The 18,754-nt window shown below is 36.7% G+C and overlaps 1 protein-coding gene across 3 annotated transcripts in view; it reads left to right on the forward strand.

Annotated features, from left to right (window-relative positions):
- LOC107696333 (ubinuclein-2-like) overlaps positions 1 to 18,754 on the forward strand; it is a 57,217-nt gene that overhangs the window by 35,135 nt on the left and 3,328 nt on the right. For all 3 annotated transcript variants that reach the window (XM_016496617.1, XM_016496618.1, XM_016496619.1), the window contains 7 exons: positions 1,097 to 1,547; positions 4,113 to 4,183; positions 4,266 to 4,502; positions 7,412 to 7,522; positions 11,993 to 12,136; positions 12,218 to 12,268; positions 17,155 to 18,253. In XM_016496617.1, the coding sequence (XP_016352103.1) occupies positions 1,097 to 1,547; positions 4,113 to 4,183; positions 4,266 to 4,502; positions 7,412 to 7,522; positions 11,993 to 12,136; positions 12,218 to 12,268; positions 17,155 to 18,253 (2,164 nt within the window). The remainder of the gene's footprint in view (positions 1 to 1,096; positions 1,548 to 4,112; positions 4,184 to 4,265; positions 4,503 to 7,411; positions 7,523 to 11,992; positions 12,137 to 12,217; positions 12,269 to 17,154; positions 18,254 to 18,754) is intronic.

Raw genomic sequence — 18,754 nt, forward strand, 5'->3', positions numbered from 1 at the left:
TTAAATAATTTCAAACATCAGTTTTCAATGTTTTATGTTTAAAATATCAAAACATTATTTATGCATTTGTAACTGTGGGTTAAAGTATTCCATGTCCCTCAGAGCTGCATGAAACTTCTAATGCAACTTCTGTGTTTCCTCTGCATTGCAAAGATCAATTTTGTTGATACTGATTTCATTTGCTTGGTAACAGCCCAAATGCAAGAATTTGACTCAAATATTTTAAGCTCCTTATGTAGCCGAATCTGCGCTGGTTTGAATGGGCCGCCTCTAGTTTGTTTTGCTGCCTCCAGCTAGCGCTGTGACGTCGCTGACCCTAGTTACCTGTGGTTGGCCTGGCCGTGCGTCACTCAGAAAACAACAGGCCAATCAGAAGAGATGCTCATGAATATTAATTAGACAGGCCAAAATCGACCTGTTCTCAGCAGAGCTCCTGAGAGAGGAGCTGTAAAAATATATTGAGATGGTTTTTGGTACTTATACCGCAAATATATATTCTTAATGACATCAAAACCTCAAATAAAACTCCAGAAAGGTGTACAATATGGGACCTTTAACAATGGTTTAAAGGCTGAAATGTAAAGTTTATCAGTTTATAAAACTTTTTGGTTTTGTGAGAACTTGTATCTGAACTGTAAATTATGCTTTTTACAGTAATTTTACAGTTTAATATGGCGCTATAGACATAGCCCTACCCTGCTCATATGGTATTCATTTATTTGTGCAGGTCTTAAAAAGGTCTTAAATTTGAGCTTAAAAATCCTGCAGAAACCCTGATCATTACTCCAGTCTTCAGTGTCACATGATCCTTCAGAAATCATTCTAATATGCTGATTTGCTGCTCAAGAAACATTTATTATTATTATCAATGTTGAAAACAGTTGTGCTGCTTCATATTTTTGTAGAAACTGTGATACATTTTATTTTTCAGGATTCTTTGATGAATAGAACGTTCAAAGGAACAGCACTGATTTGAAATAGAAGTCTTTAGTAACATTATAAATGTATTTTTTATCAATGTATTAAATAAAAGCATACTTTTTCTTACTGACCCCAAACTTTTGAGTGGTGATAGTTTTGCTTCTCTTTCTGACAGTGTTTCCGCTCTGAACCGGCCGGAGAAGAAGAAGAGGAAGAAGCTGATGAAGGAGACTCTGTCTCTGGCCGCAATGATCCGCCGTTTCAGCCGTGAGAAAGAGGAGATCCGCAAGAAGACCCCGACGGCCTCCGTGAAGCTCATCCGCGCTCCGCCAAACACCGCCCCCAGCACCGACCTGTCCATGGCCGATCTGACCTCTGACCCGGCGGTGATGTCGCTGCTGGGCGGAGCCGCGGAGAATGACATGCTGCAGGAGCTGATGGGCGATCTGGACTTTGGCCTGCTGGACTCTCCCGGGCCGTCCAGTCCTGGACCGAGTGAGAACGGCCCCGCGGCGGCCCAGAAAGCGGGAGGCGTGGGTCGAGTGCAGAAGACGGGGCTGATGCCGCCACCTCTTCCCAACAGCCTTCCCGCTCCGCTTCTCAAACGCATCGAGGACCTGCGCGCGGTGAGTGCTGACCTTGACATGCACGGCACAGTCTCTGCCTTTAGCTCCAGCAAAACTGATTCATGAGCCGTGCTCATTAACGGTGACACGGGACGCTTTCACAAACAATGAAGCGGAGGGCTTTAGAGATGCAGCTTGAAAAGCTGAACTGTTTTTTCATCCGTCTGCATGTGTGCATAGCTTAACAGTAATACAGCCACCAAAACAGCACTCGTGTAACAAATCCACTGCCTTCAACAGTATATTACTGTCCGACTTCAAACTAGGGCTGCACGATTTGAGGGAGGAATCGAATTGTGATTTTTCTGATTAAAAAAAGTGCTTTTTTGAATGGCTGTACAGTATGCAGAGTTTATGCGGGTCTTAAAAAAGTCTTAAAAAGTCTTACATTTGTTGTATCAAATTTAAGGCCCTTACAAAGTCTTGACTTGTACAAGAAGGTCTTAATTATGATTTCAGGAGGTCTTCAATTTGGGGACGGAAAGACCAGAATTGCGATATGGCTGATTGTGGCGATTAAACTTCAAAAGGCTATGATTTCATTGAATAAACGAGCGCTGCAGGTTCAGAGTCCGGTGCTGTGCTGCTTTGTGTTCTGCTGTTACCGGGTCACAGTTATAATGCTACCAAAAATATTGTCTAATTATTGTTACCGATAAAATCCCAGAATATTATCGAGATATATTTTTTTTGTCAGTATCACACACCCCTAATTTGTTATTTAATTGAAATAATAATTTTTTGATAATAATTGTTTAAATTAATATAGTAATTAATACTTTTGACTCATCCATTTTCTTAAAAATAGTTTAAAGGCTGAAATATAAAGTTTATCATTTTATAAAATGTTTTGTTTTTGTGAAAACTTGTATCTGAAATGTAAATTATGCTTTTTACAGTTTAATATGGTACAATGGACATTGCCCTACCCCGCTCATATGGTATTAATTTTATTTGTGCAGGTCTTAAAATTTGAGTTTAAAAATCCTGCAGAAACCCTGGTATGTCCAAAAATGTTGTGATTATATCGGCCTAACATTGCTATTATAAGAATAATAATTCATTCATTAATTAGATGATATATTTATTATAATAAAAGTAAATTATATTATTATTTTTTTATAGTATATTATTATATTAACATGTCATACTAATATGAATTTATTGTTTTATTATATTATTATTGTTAAAAATATTAAGCAAATAAAAACTGAAGATTTAATCATAATAACAACAATAATAATAATTTTTAAAAAAGCAAAAAATAAAATAAAACTCAAATGTTCATTTTTTTAAATTTGTAAATTTTTGTGATTTTTTTTGTATGGGTGCATAATTTGTCCAAAAATGTTTGCTTTATATATCAATATGACTATAAGAAATAATATTTAATTATGAATATGTATTAATTAATATATATATATATATAATTATTATTATTGTTAAAAATATTAAGTATTTAAGAATAATATAGTAGTAAGACTAATATTTATGGCTGTCCTAATTCCTAATTTAACTTGTTTAATTGAATTGCAGTCTTTGCGATGTCATAATCAAACCATGCTGTATCGCAATTTCAGATTTATTCTGATTAATTGTGCAGCCCTACTGTTGATTATCTGATTTTGATTGATTTCTTTTTTCAAAGTGAAATTCAGTATTTTATTTAAAAAGCTTTCTCTGCTCAGCACAGACCTGACTAATCAATAATTACTGTCATTCCCAACAGTTAGTTTCTGTAGTCATTTTATGAATGTGTGAGTGTGTGTGTGTGTGTGTGTGTGTCTCTCTGTGTTGGTGTGAGTGTCTGTGTGTGAGTGTCTGTGTGTGAGTGTCTCTGTGTGTGTCTGTGTGTGTGTGTGCGTGTGTGCATGAGTGTGTGCGCAAGTGCGTGTGTGAGTGTGTAAGTGTGTGCGTGAGTGTGTGTGTGTGTGTCTGTGTGAGTGTGTGTGTCTGTGTGAGTGTGAGTGTCTGTGTGAGTGTGTGCGTGAGTGTGTGTGTGTGTGTGTGTGTGAGTGTCTGTGAGTGTGTGCGTGAGTGTCTGTGTGTGAGTGTCTGTGTGTGAGTGTCTGTGTGTGACTGTCTGTGTGTGAGTGTCTCTGTGTGTGTCTGTGTGTGTGTATGCGTGAGTGTGTGCGCGTGTGCATGAGTGTGTGCGCGAGTGCGTGTGTGAGTGTCTGTGTGAGTGTGTGCGTGAGTGTGTGTGTGTGTGTGTGTGTGTGTGTGTGTGTGTGTGTGTGTCTGTGTGTGTGTGAGTGTCTGTGTGAGTGTGTGCGTGAGTGTGTGTGTGTGAGTGTCTGTGTGTGTGTGAGTGTAGAGGTGTAGGAGGAACAAACCATCATGACAGAGAGAAAGTAGACAGAAAACAGTGAGAACAGCGATAGGTTAGAAAGATGGTAAACGGTAAAATAGTGTCAGTAGATCAGATCATGCTGCATTATTACTGCAAATCTATGCTATCTATTAATACAGTGGGTAATCCCAGCAGACAGGCAAATTGTCCATTTTGTTTTGTTTTTCCTTTGATATTTTTTGCATGGTGTTAAATGCTTGTTTTTCTCCCAGGCGTCTCGTCAGTTCGATATGGAGGGCAGGAAGAAGTTTTTCACACTGGACATGAACAACATCCTGCTGGAGTGAGTTCATTTGTCCATTTCTTCCGTGTCCAGAGTCTCTCTGTGGTGTTTTTGGTCTCACTGGTTCTGTCTGTGTCCGTAGCATCGAGCTGCAGGTGCAGGAGCAGCCTGTGTCGGTGCGCGCCGCCGTCTACTCTCATCTGGAGGCCTTTGTGCCGTGCAATAAAGAGGCTCTGCTGAAGCGGCTAAAGAAGCTCAGTCTGAACATCCAGGACGACCGGCTGCGCACGCCGCTGCACAAGCTCAAGCTGGCCGTGTGCAGCGTCATGCCGGAGCAGATCGCACGATACAACATGGACTGCATGGCCAAAGTCGCCAAGTAAGAACCTAGGCTAACCTAGTTATGATTCAGATCTGCATTTCAGGATTGCAGATGTTTGTTAGACAGGGTTCCCACGGGTCCTTGAAAGTTTGTGAATCTGAAAAAAAAATTTCAAGGCCCTGGAAAGTTTTTGAAAATAAGCATACATAGATACAGGTCCTTGAAAGTGCTTGAATTTATTTTGTGCAAGAAGTTTTCTGGAAAAAAAATCCATATTATTCCCTCCGGTCCGCTAATGTGTTGTTTCGCCAACACTTCGTGGCCTATGCATATTAGCTTCCTTCATTTACTTTAGTTACGTTAAGTGTTTCCCGCGTGAGGTACTTTGTGTTGTACGTTGCCATGATGTTCACGCACGCACGAATCTACTACGATGGTACCTCAACATTTCACACACACACACACACACACACACACCGTTAAACACTGCAGAAAATAGGCTGAAACCGCTGAAACATGATGCCTGGAAATGCAAGTTTCAGAATATTTGGCTCACCAAAGATAATTACAAAGAATGGCTTGCCAGAGATGAAAACTGTAACAATGTTAAATTGCTCTCACTTGAAATGTGTCCCCACATTAACAGGGTGGCCGCGGGTTCTTAAAATGTCTTAAATAAAGTTTTCCTAATAAAAGGCCTTAAGTCTTAAATGTCTTAAATTCAGATTCGATGGGTTTTAAATATTTTCGGTCCCAGTTCCGAAAAAATGTCTCCAGTCTGACGGACCCAGTGACTGTTTAAAATCATTGGACAGACAGCGAACTTACCGCCACCTACTGGCAGGGTTAGTATGTTTAAAAGTATGTAATTCAAAATTGCATTTAAAACATTAATCTCATAACATTAATGCAGTTGTAATTGTGCAATGTAAATTAATTTGTTTGACAACAGCCTTAGTGTAAATTGAATCTATTGATCAGTTGTAAGAATTTGATATGAAATATGTTGCATACATTTAATAAGGTTTAAAAATGGCCTTTATAAAAGTAAATAACATCCCGAGGTTAATATAAAAAATATGCAGATAAATGTAAAAGCAGACAGAACACAGATAAAATATTGTTTCGGAATAAATTGTTTACACCACCAGAAATCTTGGTCATGTGGTGCTTTTGTGAGGATATTTTTTATGGGATATTGTTTGCTGATATGACAAGTTTGCCGTATATAGTAATAATAAATAGCATGTTTGACAGCTATATATATACAGTATATAATGTCTTAAATCTACATTGTTCATATCTGTATTGTTCATATCTGTGGTCACCCTGATTAAGTCCTTGAATTAGAGGGTATTGGACCTGGAAAGTCCTTGATAACCAAGGTGTGGGAACCCTGGTTAGAAATCCTGCTCTTTTTGACCAGTGAGTTTACTTTTATACATGACTTTTCTGGTTGTTTGTGATTTTATATTTACATTTTATATTCATGTGTTTAGCAGATGCTTTTATCCGAAGTGACTTACAAAAGAGGAACAAAAGCGATTAGTCAAAGAAATAACAATATTGGTAACACTTTAAAATAAGGTTCCATTAGTTAATGTTAGTTAATGCATTAACTAACATGAATGAACAATGAACAATACATGTATTACAGTATTTATTAATCTTTGTTAATGTTAGTTCATGAAAATACAGTTGTTCATTGTTAGTTCGTGTTAATTCACAGTGCATTAACTAATGTTAATAAGCGTAATGTTTGATTTTAATAATGCATTAGTAAATGTTGAAATTTACATTAACTACGATTAATACATGCTGTAGGAGTATTGTTCATGCTTAGTTCATGTTAACTAAAGTAATTAACTAATGAACCTTATTGTAAAGTGTTATCAATATTACTATTTGAAAATCATACAAAAGGACAAAAGTACAAGACTGTGTGTACTTAACAGCTTTAGTGAGGGAAAGAACAACAACCCCATGAAGCTTTGGCAAATGCATTAGTAAATGTTGGAATTAACATTAGCTAAGATTAATAAATGCTAAAATAAAAATGAGTATTGTTCATGCTTAGTTCATGTTAACTAAAGTGGTTAACTAATGAACCTTATTGTAAAATGTTTCCAAAATATTCGTAATTTTTATTTGTAATTCAGTTTTTTTTTTCTCCAACTTTGTTCTTCAATATTTTAAAGTCTTTAATATGCTTAATTTAGATATTTATTTATTTTTAGTTATTTATATATATATTTAATTTATTTGTTATGTACAATTTCTACCGATAAAATATTGTAGAGCTTGGCATAACTAGAAAAATGCATTATTAAAAAAAAAAAAAACATTTAAGAAATATAAAAATGAATTATAAAAATGCCCATTTGGTTTTATAAGTTTGCATGATTTCTAGGTCTAGAAATCATATTTTTGAATGACTTTTCCAGTTTGTGATTTACATGACATATTTATGCATTTAGCAGACGCTTTTATCCAAAGAGACGTACAAAAGAGAAACATAAGCAATTAGTCAAAGAACAGACAATATTCATAATATACAATGCCAGGTTTATTAGACAACTAGATTAGGAAGCAAGATAGCAAAGAGGAGAAATGAAGAGAAGAATTTGTATTCATTTATTTGTTTGTTTGTTTACTGAATATAGATATTTTTTATTCACGGTTTCTGCCAATAAAATATGTTAGAGCTTGGCATAATTAGAAAAAATAATTCTAACAGACATTTATAAAATATAGAAATTAAAATTATTATAAAAATGACAATTCAGTTTTAAGGTTTTATGAATTTGCATGAATTTTCCAGGCCTAGAAATCCTATTTTTGAAATGAGGCTTCCTCATAAATCCAAGTTTTCCAAGACTCTGCAAATCCTGGTTCTTCAATGACAAAAAATGAATTAAATGAAGAAATATTTTGATCTTTGGCTTGTTTTATTGCTTGTTTCGCAGGCAGCAGACGGAGGACGGCGACAGAAACGGCTCAGAGGACGACGATGATGAGAAGCCAGGAAAAAGAGTCATGGGACCCAGGAAGAAATTTGTGTGGGACGACAAACTCAGGTGAAACTCGGGAGATCACACACAGATCAGGAACAGTCAGAGATCGTCCTCGGAGAACAACTCCGGACAAAACAGTGTGTGACGCTGTGAATAAGACAATATTCAAACACAAAGCTGCTTATTTTCCAACTTTTTGATTTACAGAAACAAGGCTTGGAAAATGTATTAATGTGATTAGATCAAATTAATTCTGTAATTCCAGAAGTTTCAAGATTTGAATATTCTTCAGGTTTCATACCAGGGTTATTATCCTTAAAGGGGTGCTATTATGCTTTTTCAGTTTTTCAACTTTAGTTAGTCTGTAATGTTGCTGTTTGAGCATAAAAAAGATCTGCAAAGTTACAAAGCTCAAAGTCCACTTCAAAAGGAGATATTTTATTTAAAAGAAATCACTTTTCAAAAACTACAACGAACGACTCGTTTGGACTACAACGCATATTTTCCGGGATTTGTGATATCACAAATATCGACGAATGGGACGAGACCTGGTTGAGCTGCACTAGAGAAGGCAACGAGTGTTATCACTATGTCGGAGACACGCTAGCTTTCACAAGGCAGACGAACTTAGAGTGGTTACAATCATCCGGGTTTAAATCGCGCTCAAATTGGTTTGATTTTGACGCAATATTTACACTGAAGCTGGCAGTGGTAAGGGGCATGACATTTCCCGACCAGGCGCAGAGTGGAGCCAATCACAACACACACTGGCCCAGCTAACCAATCACAACACAAACTGGCCCAGCTAACAAAAAATAAAATAAAAATACCATTTTTATTAACTGAAATAAAATAAAGTACAAAAACAGTTTGTATTTTCAACAGTTTTCAACGCATATGTGACCCTGGAGCACACAATCTTAAGTCGCTGGGGTATATTTGTAGCAATAGCCAAAAATACATTGTATGGGTCAAAATTATCGATTTTTCTTTTATGCCAAAAATCATTAGGATATTAAGTAAAGATCATGTTCCATGAAGATATTTTGTAAATTTCCTACTATAAATATATTAAAACTTAATATTTACATTGTCATTTAGCAGACGCTTTTATCGAATGCAACTTGCAAATGAGGACAATGAAAGCAAAGTCAACAAAAGAGCAATGATATACAAGTGCTATAACAAGTCTCAGTTAGCTTAACGCAGTACACGTAGCAAGTTTTTTTTTTATAATTCTATAATAAATAAAAAAACCCGATAGAATAGAAAAAGAATAGAGCAAGCTAGTGTTAGAGGCCTTTTTTACTTTTGTTAATCAGAAGTCAGAAAGTCAGAATTATAATTGTGTAATAAATAAAAAGAAAACAAATAGATAGAATGCAAAAAGATTAGAGAAGGAAGAGAAGTTTTTGATTAGTAATATGCATTAAGAACTTCATTTGGACAACTTTACAGGTGATTTTCTCAGCATTTTGATTTTTTTGCACCCTTAGATTCCAGATTTTCAGATAGTTGAAACATATGATGTATGACAAAACATACATCAATGGAAAGCTTGTTGATTCAGCTTTCAGATGATGTATCAATCACAATTTAAAAAAATTGACCCTTATGACTGGTTTTGTGGTCCAGGGTCACATTTTGGAAAAAAAACAACTAATAAAAATGACAAAACAAACAAAAATACTAAAACTTCAAAGTGAAAAAGAGAAATATAAAATTAAATACAAATTCAAAATAATATTTAATAATTTAAATGAATAAAAACTGTAATAGTATATTAGTTTAATGTACTATTGTATAATTAAATTTAAAATAATTTAATATACTTTTATAGTTTAGGGTTAGGTTTGATTTAGTATTATTATTTTTCATTAATACTGAAATGATTTTATTATTATTATTATTAACTTAATAAAACTAAAATAGCCCTATGCCAGGGGTATCCAAAGTGCGGCCCGCAGCTTGTCTTATTAAAATATGTTATATGTGGTCCGTCAAGCGTAATTTACAAATCTTGCAGTCTCACAAAGTCAACACAAGGTGACAGCACTAATAATTACGGTAACACTTTAGAATAGGGAACACTCATTCACTATGAACTACGACTTTTCCCTCAATAAACTCCTAATTTGCTGCTTGTTAATAGTTAGTAAGGTAGTTGTTAAGTTTAGGTATTGGGTAGGATTAGGGATGTAGAATAAGGCATTAATATCTGCTTAATTAGTACTTATAAATGGCTAATATTCTAGTAATATGCATGCTAATAAGCAACTAGTTAAGAGACCCTAAAATAAAGTGTTACCGTAATTTCATAACTCGCATGCGCTGCCATTTCAGGAGAAACATCGTGCAACAACAGTCTTACTTTACAATCCACAAATCACCGACATTTACAAAGGATTTACTTTAGAAACTCTAACTTTAACTGTGGTATTGTGGCAGAAATATAGGATATTCATAATATCGAATTTTATTATACTATTAATGTAGACATGTAGGCCTATTGAATGTATTAAGGGAGGAATGAAATATAGGCCAAATTACAGACACTTCTGTTATAAGCAGCTTTGTGCATTTCGATTTATACTAAATAAATGTGTTTGTAGACTAAATAGGGTTAGAAAAAAATTACCCTATTTAGCGCAGAAAAAAATACTTACACATTTACATACCTCGGGTCTTTAGTGACCCTATACACATTTTACCAAAAATTAATCAGAAAACGGGCATTCTTTTATATTTTATTATTTTTTTCTTCTTATATTGTTTATAATGAATAGATTGAGGAATACTAAGAAAGTTTATGTTTAACTTTAAAAAATGAAGGAGGGAGAGGGTAGAGAATGATGTCCCGGGTCGCTAAAGACCTGAGGTATGCATTTAAGGGTTAAAAAGTCTTAAATTGTACAAGAAGGTCTTAATTATGATTTCAGGAGGTCTTCAATTTGGGGACGGAAAGACCAGAATTGCGATATGGCTGATTGTGGCGATTAAATTTCAAAAGGCTATTATTTCATTGAATAAACGAGCGCTGCAGGTTCAGAGTCCGGTGCTGTGCTGCTTTGTGTCCTGCTGTTACCGGGTCACAGTTATAATGCTACCAAACGCTCCACCTGCTGTCAGAATGAATGAGCAATTATTGTTTTGTTCAGAGTTCAGACCAATGCAAAAATCGACCCATGTTTTTACCCTGCAAACACAGAGCTTTAAATGTGAACTGGTGGATCGATAAGAAGACAATGCATTATAAAAATCTGAACAGAATAGGTGTGTGCTATATGTATGGTCTGTGATAATATCGTAATTGTTGTTTTAACGATGTGTGATTTGATATTATCGAGTGTATCGTGAAAAGCAAACACAAAACACACCTACAGAGTGCATGCATACATTAGATGATGAAGTCTAGCAGGTTAGACTAGTGCGCGTTTATAGTGCGTTCTTTCACTGCATGAATCAGTCTATTAAAATGTATTTAGAATGATCACATAATTCAAGATATGGGGCAGAAAATGTATACATTTATATCATTTCATAGAGTTAATATCACAGGAAAGTGCAGTTTTTTTCTCCAAAAGTCAGTATGATTACAAGTGTGATATTGATTTTATACAACAGTTCAATAAACAAGTAGTTAGTAGCCTATTAACCAGTGTTAATTTTGACAGCAAATTTTGATTTAGTTTTAGTCATAGTCTTTTGACTAAAATGCCATTTAGTTTTAGTCATATTTTAGTCATCTTTTTAGTTTTAATCGACTAAATATCATACAATTTTAGTTGACTAAATCTACAGTAAAAATGGGTTTAGTTACAGTGTAATGCATTATCAGCTCCCGCGTCTCACACACACACACACGAGCGCGACGTTAGCACTAGATTTAGCAACTTTCAGACCCTTTTAGCGGATTTTTTCCATAGAATATTCATACTGACAATCCATTTTCTTAACAATGGTTTAAAGGCTGAAATGTAAAGTTTATCATTTTCTAAAACTTGCGAAAATTTGTATCTGAACTGTAAATTATGCTTTTTTGCAGTAATTTTACAGTTTAATATGGTACTATAGACATTGCCCTACCCTGCTCATATGGTATTCATTTTATTTGTGCAGGTCTTAAAAAAAGTCTTAAAAAGTCTTCAATTTGAGCTTAAAAATCCTGCGGAAACCCTGCCCTGGGGTGTCCATGATCTCAAATCTGCTCTGCCCTCTGCACACCCTTTATGATCTATGAACTGACTTTTCAGTTGCTCATGATCATAGAATAAGGGCTTTTTTTTAATACCTGCTAAAATATTTTACAGCTCAATATAACATGAAAAATTTTTCATTACAATTTCCAAAACCTTTTAGGATTTTATTCTAGAAATCACACTTTACATTTCCCTCATATGACAAGATTTGCTTGTTGTTGAGGTAATTATTGTAAGGAATTTGATTCCATCTAGATGTTTTTTTATTTGTTTTAGCTTGTTTTGTCTTATTTTAGTCATGTAGTGGTTGAGTAAAGCCAATGTGTTTGCTCAGGTCTCTGCTGTGTAATCTGGTGCGGGTCAAGCTGGGCTGTTACGAGCTGGAGGGTCAGAGTTCACTCTCACCTGAAGATTACCTGAAAGTCTTCATGGAGACGGAGGTCAAAGCGCTCTGGCCTAAAGGATGGATGCAGGCCAGGTGGGTTTCAGCGCCAAAGCACCTGTATTGTCAAATAATGTTGAAATGTGCTGCATGATCGGCTTTCTCTCTGTTTCTCAGGATGCTGTTCAAAGAGAGCCGTGTGGCTCACAGTCATCTCACAGGAAATACGTGAGTATTTTGCTTTTTTTTTTTTTTTTTTTAAGGGAATGGTTATTTTTATACACAAACTAGCTGTTTTGACTTTGTGCAGATCTATTGTGAGCGCCTCGTTAAAGGGATAGTTCACACAATGAAAATTTGCTGATAATGTACTCATCATCAGGCCATCCAAGATGTAGGTGGCTTTTTTTCCTTCAGTAGAACAGTAAAGAATATTTTTAGCTGAAACTGTGCTCCTTGGTGATTCATATAATGCAAGTCAATGGCTACCACCACTTTGAGAGTCAAAAAAGCATACAGGCAAGACAAATTGTGACCATGTACCAAAAAACCAGTCATAAGGGTCAATTTTTTGAAATTGAAATTGATTGAAACTTACATCATCTGTAAGTTGAATAAATAAGCTTTCCATTAATGTATGGTTTGTTAGGATAGGACAATATTTGGCCGATACAACTATCTGAAAATCTGGAATCTGAGGATGCAAAAAAATCTAAATATTGAGAAAATCATCTTTAAAGTTGTCCAAATGAAGTCCTTAGCAATGCATATCACTAATCAAAAATGAAGTTTTGATATATTTACGGTAGGAAATTTACAAAATATCTTCATGGAACATGATCTTTACTGAATATCCTAATGATTTTTGGCATAAAAGAAAAATTGATCATTTTGACCCATACAATGTATTTTTGGCTATTGCTACAAATATACCCCAGCGGCTTAAGACTGCTTTTGTGCTCCAGGGTCACAAGTTAATAATTGTTGCTCCTGATGATATCCTGAGGTCTTATAAAGCGAAGCCATCGTTCTGTGCAAGAAACGAAACATTATTTACAACATTATTACCTGTAATCCAGAGCCAGGCAAACAGGGAAATGCGATTCTTTTCCGTAAGCTGGTTCTGTCGGACAGTTTGTTACAATGAATTGGTTCAGTTCACTAGTTTATTTACGTAATCATGCAATGACGTCTCGTATGTTCAGTTATATTAGTAAAGCACTAAAAATGGATGTTTTACATGTCTAAAGCATATTAAGTGAAGTAAACTAGTTTTCATCAGCTCACCTTTTTACATAAACAATGAGTTCATTCATCATAGGATCATGTATGCCAGTTTTTTGACTCCTTTCCAGTCGCAGTGACTGAAAGTGAGTTTTGACTGAGTAACTTGTAGAGGTGTGACGAGACACTTATCCCACGAGACGAGACGAGACACGAGACTGGGTTCACGAGAACGAGACGAGACTTTTAGACTTTTTTTAAGAAATCCTCAATGATGAAATATATAGGGAAAAATGGTCTTTTATTCAACTGAAAAACACAACATGCAAAAAATGTAGGTGCATTTTGAAATCAAATCGTACTTTATGAAATTAAGCATCTATTTTAATACATTTTATGCCGGTATAAACAACATGTAAACACTGCAGAAGGTTTTGCCACAATTATAAATAGTATACATAAAAATAAATAATAAACAACACAAATATCCCTTTGAAGTGGAAGTGAAGCAGTCAGTCAAGTTTATTATTTAGTAAACTGATTTCCACTTTAATAAAAAAATACATAATAAACACGATTAATGTATTCACTTAAAAGAATAAAGCAGTGGATGCCAAACTGGGGGACACGGCAAGGCTGAGGGATAGTCAGGGCCCTATGAAATCCGTTTGATTTTTTCCTAAATTTCGTTTAATTTTTTTCCAAATTCCGTTTTTTTTTTCCGTTAAAATTTTTCTGGATTGTTTTTTCCGTTTTCATTTTTCTCAACTCCTTTTTAATAGTTAAATTAAATTGTATTAATTAAAAAGCATGTCTAATTAATTAAAATCATGAAACTTATAAATTTTCACATCAATTTATTAAAAGTTTAACAAAAATTACATATTTAGGGCCCTATGAAATGTTTTATTTTTTCTCACCATATTATTTATATTTTTTATTGTTACCAAATTCTGTGTTTTAGCATTTCTAACTATTTGAATGCATAAAACAATTTAATTTATTAATTTAAATTAAAGTAGCCTTATGAATTTTTCTCCCTCAGAAATTCTGTGTTGTGTATTTACATTTTTCTGCTTATCAAATGAAGGCATAAAACATTAATTTCATCATTTATCATTTAATTATTGAAAATTAAGCAAACTTTATTTTTTGGCAAACAAAGGGGATTTACTATTAAAATTAAAACATGGAAGAAATGTTGTGTAATTATTCCGGAAAAATAATGTTTGTTTCATTTTAGTAATAGTAGTAGGCTATGCACATTCTACTGAAAAATAGTAATAGGCGCATTGTCGTCATATCAAATCGTACTTTTATTTGACGGGTTGCCGTGAATACCTTTACAGTTCTGTGTATGAGATATGACTCTAGTTTTACTCCAATCAAACAGTCAAAATGCTCATGAAGTGACTCTCAGAGCAGTTCTGGAGATGTTGTTCATGTGTTTACGTCCTCATTTAGAGAGACGGCAGACGCTGAAATCACCGCGAGCGCTTCAGTATGTGTGTAGTAAATGAAGCCGCGCGTCTGTGCCATTCATTAACAGAGACATGCAGGATTCATATTTAAATCGACTTTTGCGGCTTTATATTTACAGATACTAACTAGTCCATATCGTGATTTGATTTAAGTGTAATGACCTACTTTCGGTTAATTAATTCAAAATTTGACAAATTCCGTGACATTCCGCGTTAAACTGTGAATTCTGTGTTTATGACTGGATAAAGATTTCACTGCGTAATTTTCCCGCTTATCATGCGGCCACTTGCCTATGTGAACATAATATCTTACATTACATACCACTGGTGAAAGGGCCAGTGTAATGCAAATATATCTGAAAGGTCTGCACGAGGATATCGTCACCCCTAGTAACTTGTAGATCCGTGCTGCTCGTGCCGCAGACTGTTTCAGACGGTTCGGTGAACTTCGGTCCGATTTGATGAACTGGTTTAACTAGTTCACCAAAAAGAACCGGTTCAAGAGAATGATTCGTTCGTGAACTGGACATCACTCCAGACGGTTTGCCTGAGGCTCTGGATTACAGGTAATAATGTTGTAAATAATCTTCAATTTTTTGCACTGACTGATCATTTCTCTTCGTAACTCCTCAATATATCATCAGGAGCCACAGGGATTCATTTTATCTGGCCTGTATATGCTTTCTCGGCTCTTAAAGTGGCGGCACCCATTGACTTGCATTACGGTTTTAGCTAAAAACATTTACCGTTCTACTAAAGAAAAAAAGTCACCTGGGTCATTCCGTGTCAACTCAACCAGAGGTCCCCAGCTCAAATTTTAGATTTTGCTCATATTTTTTCTGAAGAAAAATAAACATGTATAGTGATGATAGCCAAAATATGAAATAATAATAATAATAATATTTCATTACATTTATATAGCGCTTTTCTAGGCACTCAAAGCGCTTTACATTGTCAGGGGGTATCTCCTCATCCACCACCAGTGTGCAGCATCCACCTGGATGATGCGACGGCAGCCATAGTGCGCCAGAACACCCACCACACACCAGCTTATTGGTGGAGAGGAGACAGAGTGATGAAGCCTATCAGTAGATATGGGGATTGTTAGGAGGCCATGAAGATCAGAGGCCAATGGGCAAATTTGGCCAGGATGCCGAGGTCACACCTCTACTCTTTTCGAAAGACATCCTGGGATGTTTAATGACCACAGAGAGTCAGGACCTCGGTTTAACGTCTCATCCGAAGGACGGTGCTTGTTGACAGTATAGTGTCCCCGTCACTACACTGGGGCGTTAGGACCCACACTGACCACAGGGTGAGCACCCCCTGCTGGCCTCACTAACACCTCTTCCAACAGCAACCAAGTTTTCCCAGGAGGTCTCCCATCCAGGTACTGACCAGGCTCAGCCCTGCTTAGCTTCAGTGGGCAACCAGTCTTGGGCTACAGGGTGATATGGCTGCTGGCTAATGTGAAATGTCATGGATAAATATTTACTGAGTAATCCACTATTTTGTCGAGGGGGGTCAAAATGGCAATTTTCACCTGAGATTCAGAGCCAAATTACAGGGGGTTAAAATTGACTTCAGAAAGATGGCATCATCACGATGTTATTTTTACGCAGAGATTGGTAGGTCTGTTAGTAAAATCTGTTGACTTTAGCAATCTGTGTTGCATTACGTGCCAATGGTGACCATTCAAAAATGGGGAAAGAGCACTTTTCAAGTTTTTTTTCTCCAAAGTTTGCGTGCCTGTAACTCAAAAAGTATTAAAGATATATTAATGTCCTTTTAGATATTGGGTCTTAACAAACTTCCCTTTTGGCATCTTTATTTTTAAGGCCCTAAATGGTTCGGTTCCAGACATAATGGAATTTCAATATGGCTCCAGGAGTAAATTGTTAAAATGTACACATTTTCTGTGGTCAAAAACCAAATGTTGGTCATTTTGCAAAAATATGATACTTCTTTTCTTTTAAAGAGGAATGTCTGAAGAACAAATAATGTTGAAACTAGAGATGTATCTTGTTTCCTTCTGTCCAAACAATTGCATTGAACATACCATTCAAAAATATGAGCCGGGGAAATTTCTGAAATTTGGTTGATTTGACACGGAATGACCCACCTACATCTTGGATGGCCTGAAGGTGACTAAATTAACAGCACATTTTCAGTTTTGACTGAACCTATCCCTTTATTCTTTTTTTCTAATTCTCCAAATTGAAGAATGACACAAATATCTGATTATTCATTATTACAGCCGCTGTTGTAGGTGATGCAGCCTTTAAAATTTTTTAACACATTTAATTGTGTTTCATGTTGAATATTGTCACAGTGCAGAAGTAAACTGGGTGATGGTGTATCACGTTGGTCTTGTGAAGTTGTGATTGATTTGCACCGCTCTGTTTTCAGAGTAAAGAAAAGGATGTTACCGGCTCCGAAAGCGAAGCCCAAGCCTCAGGACAGCGGTGCGCTCCAGCGACCGTCCGTCTCTGTGGACTTCACACCTCCTCCAGCCGTCTCTGTAGACGCCGCTCCTCCTGCTGCTGTCCAGCGCACAACGTCCCCGCCGGAGCCCATCTGCCTTTCGGACTCTCTAGATGAGGACCTGAGGGCCCCGTCGCTGGACTCCATCTCTCACGCTCTGGCCATGCTGAGCAGCGCCGCCAAAGACCTGGCCCAGTCCAACAGCTCGCCGTCCGCAGACGCGCCCAAACCGTCCCAGTCATCGCACGCGTCTCCACACCTGGCCAAAAAGAGCGGTAGCACCCCGCCTCCTCCTGCTCCTCCTCCCAGCATCCTCTGCTCATCCGCAACTCCAGCTGTTAAAGGCGTCCTGCCGCCGGTTCAGAGACATTCAGTTATTCCCGCTCAGCGACCAGCTGTGACTCCGCCCACCAAGATGGGCGTGTCTCCGGCGAAGCCCCGCCCTCCTCCAACGGCGTCTCCTCTTCACGCCCCTCAGAAGATTCCGGCGGGAAAAATGGTGGTCGCCATGCCGACAGGCCTCATCAAAACCAGCAATAACAGCTTGTCGCCGGCACAGTCGCGCACTTCTTCGGCGTCGCTTTTAAACGTCAAATCCGCGCAGCCTTTCTACATGACGCCGCAAGCCAAAAACCACGAGTCGCCCAAACCTGGCTTCATCACGCCCATGCAGGCCACGCTCACCAAATCGCCCCACAACCCCAGCTCTCCCATCATTAAGCTCACCGCCTCGCCCGTCGTCTCCAGACCGTCCACGTTACCCAGCATGCACCAGCACGCCTCCAAGAGCCCGGGCTTCCACACGGGGTTCGTCTCCGGCGGTTACAGCGCCCCCGTGGGGCAGAAGAATTCGTCTCAGGGCAACACTATCTCTGGACTCGCCACGACAACCGCACCTGTCACTGCGTCGCCCGTGGCAGGGATGGCCAATCACAGTCAGCGACACAGACAAGTGGGTGGAGCTAATCAGGGGGTGAAGACAATCACATCTGTGTCTACGGCCACAGTGTCTCCACTCTCACAGGTCTGTCTGCTCATGCGATCAAAGTCAAAGCCTGTTTTTGGCTTTTAAAATTTTAATTAAATGTAACGTAAAATGTACCTATTTGAGTTATTATTTATTTATTTTATATATTATTTACATTATATATTTTAATATTTAATTATTTATTTATTTTTAATTTCATTATTATTTACGTCTATCAAACTCGAGGCCTGTTTTTAGCACCAAATTTCTTGGTAAATGTAAACGTGTCTCTTTCTTAGGAAAGTGTATTAGCATAATTATAATTTTACTTATAGAAACCTCTTAATCATTGGTAACAAATATAATCTGATTTACATAAAATAATTGTAATTTACCAATGCAATTATTTGTATTATTATTTATTAATATTATATATTAATTATAATAATTGTAGTGTTTTCAATTTATTGTATTAAAAAAATAGAATTTTAAATTAGAATAAAAAAATACATTAGAATAAAATAAAAAATAATTTGAATGTTTAATGAACATGTAAAA

This window comes from Sinocyclocheilus anshuiensis, unplaced genomic scaffold (genome assembly GCF_001515605.1).
Source record: "Sinocyclocheilus anshuiensis isolate Anshui unplaced genomic scaffold, SAMN03320099.WGS_v1.1 scaffold62, whole genome shotgun sequence".
In the NCBI taxonomy this organism is placed as follows: Eukaryota; Metazoa; Chordata; class Actinopteri; order Cypriniformes; family Cyprinidae; genus Sinocyclocheilus; species Sinocyclocheilus anshuiensis.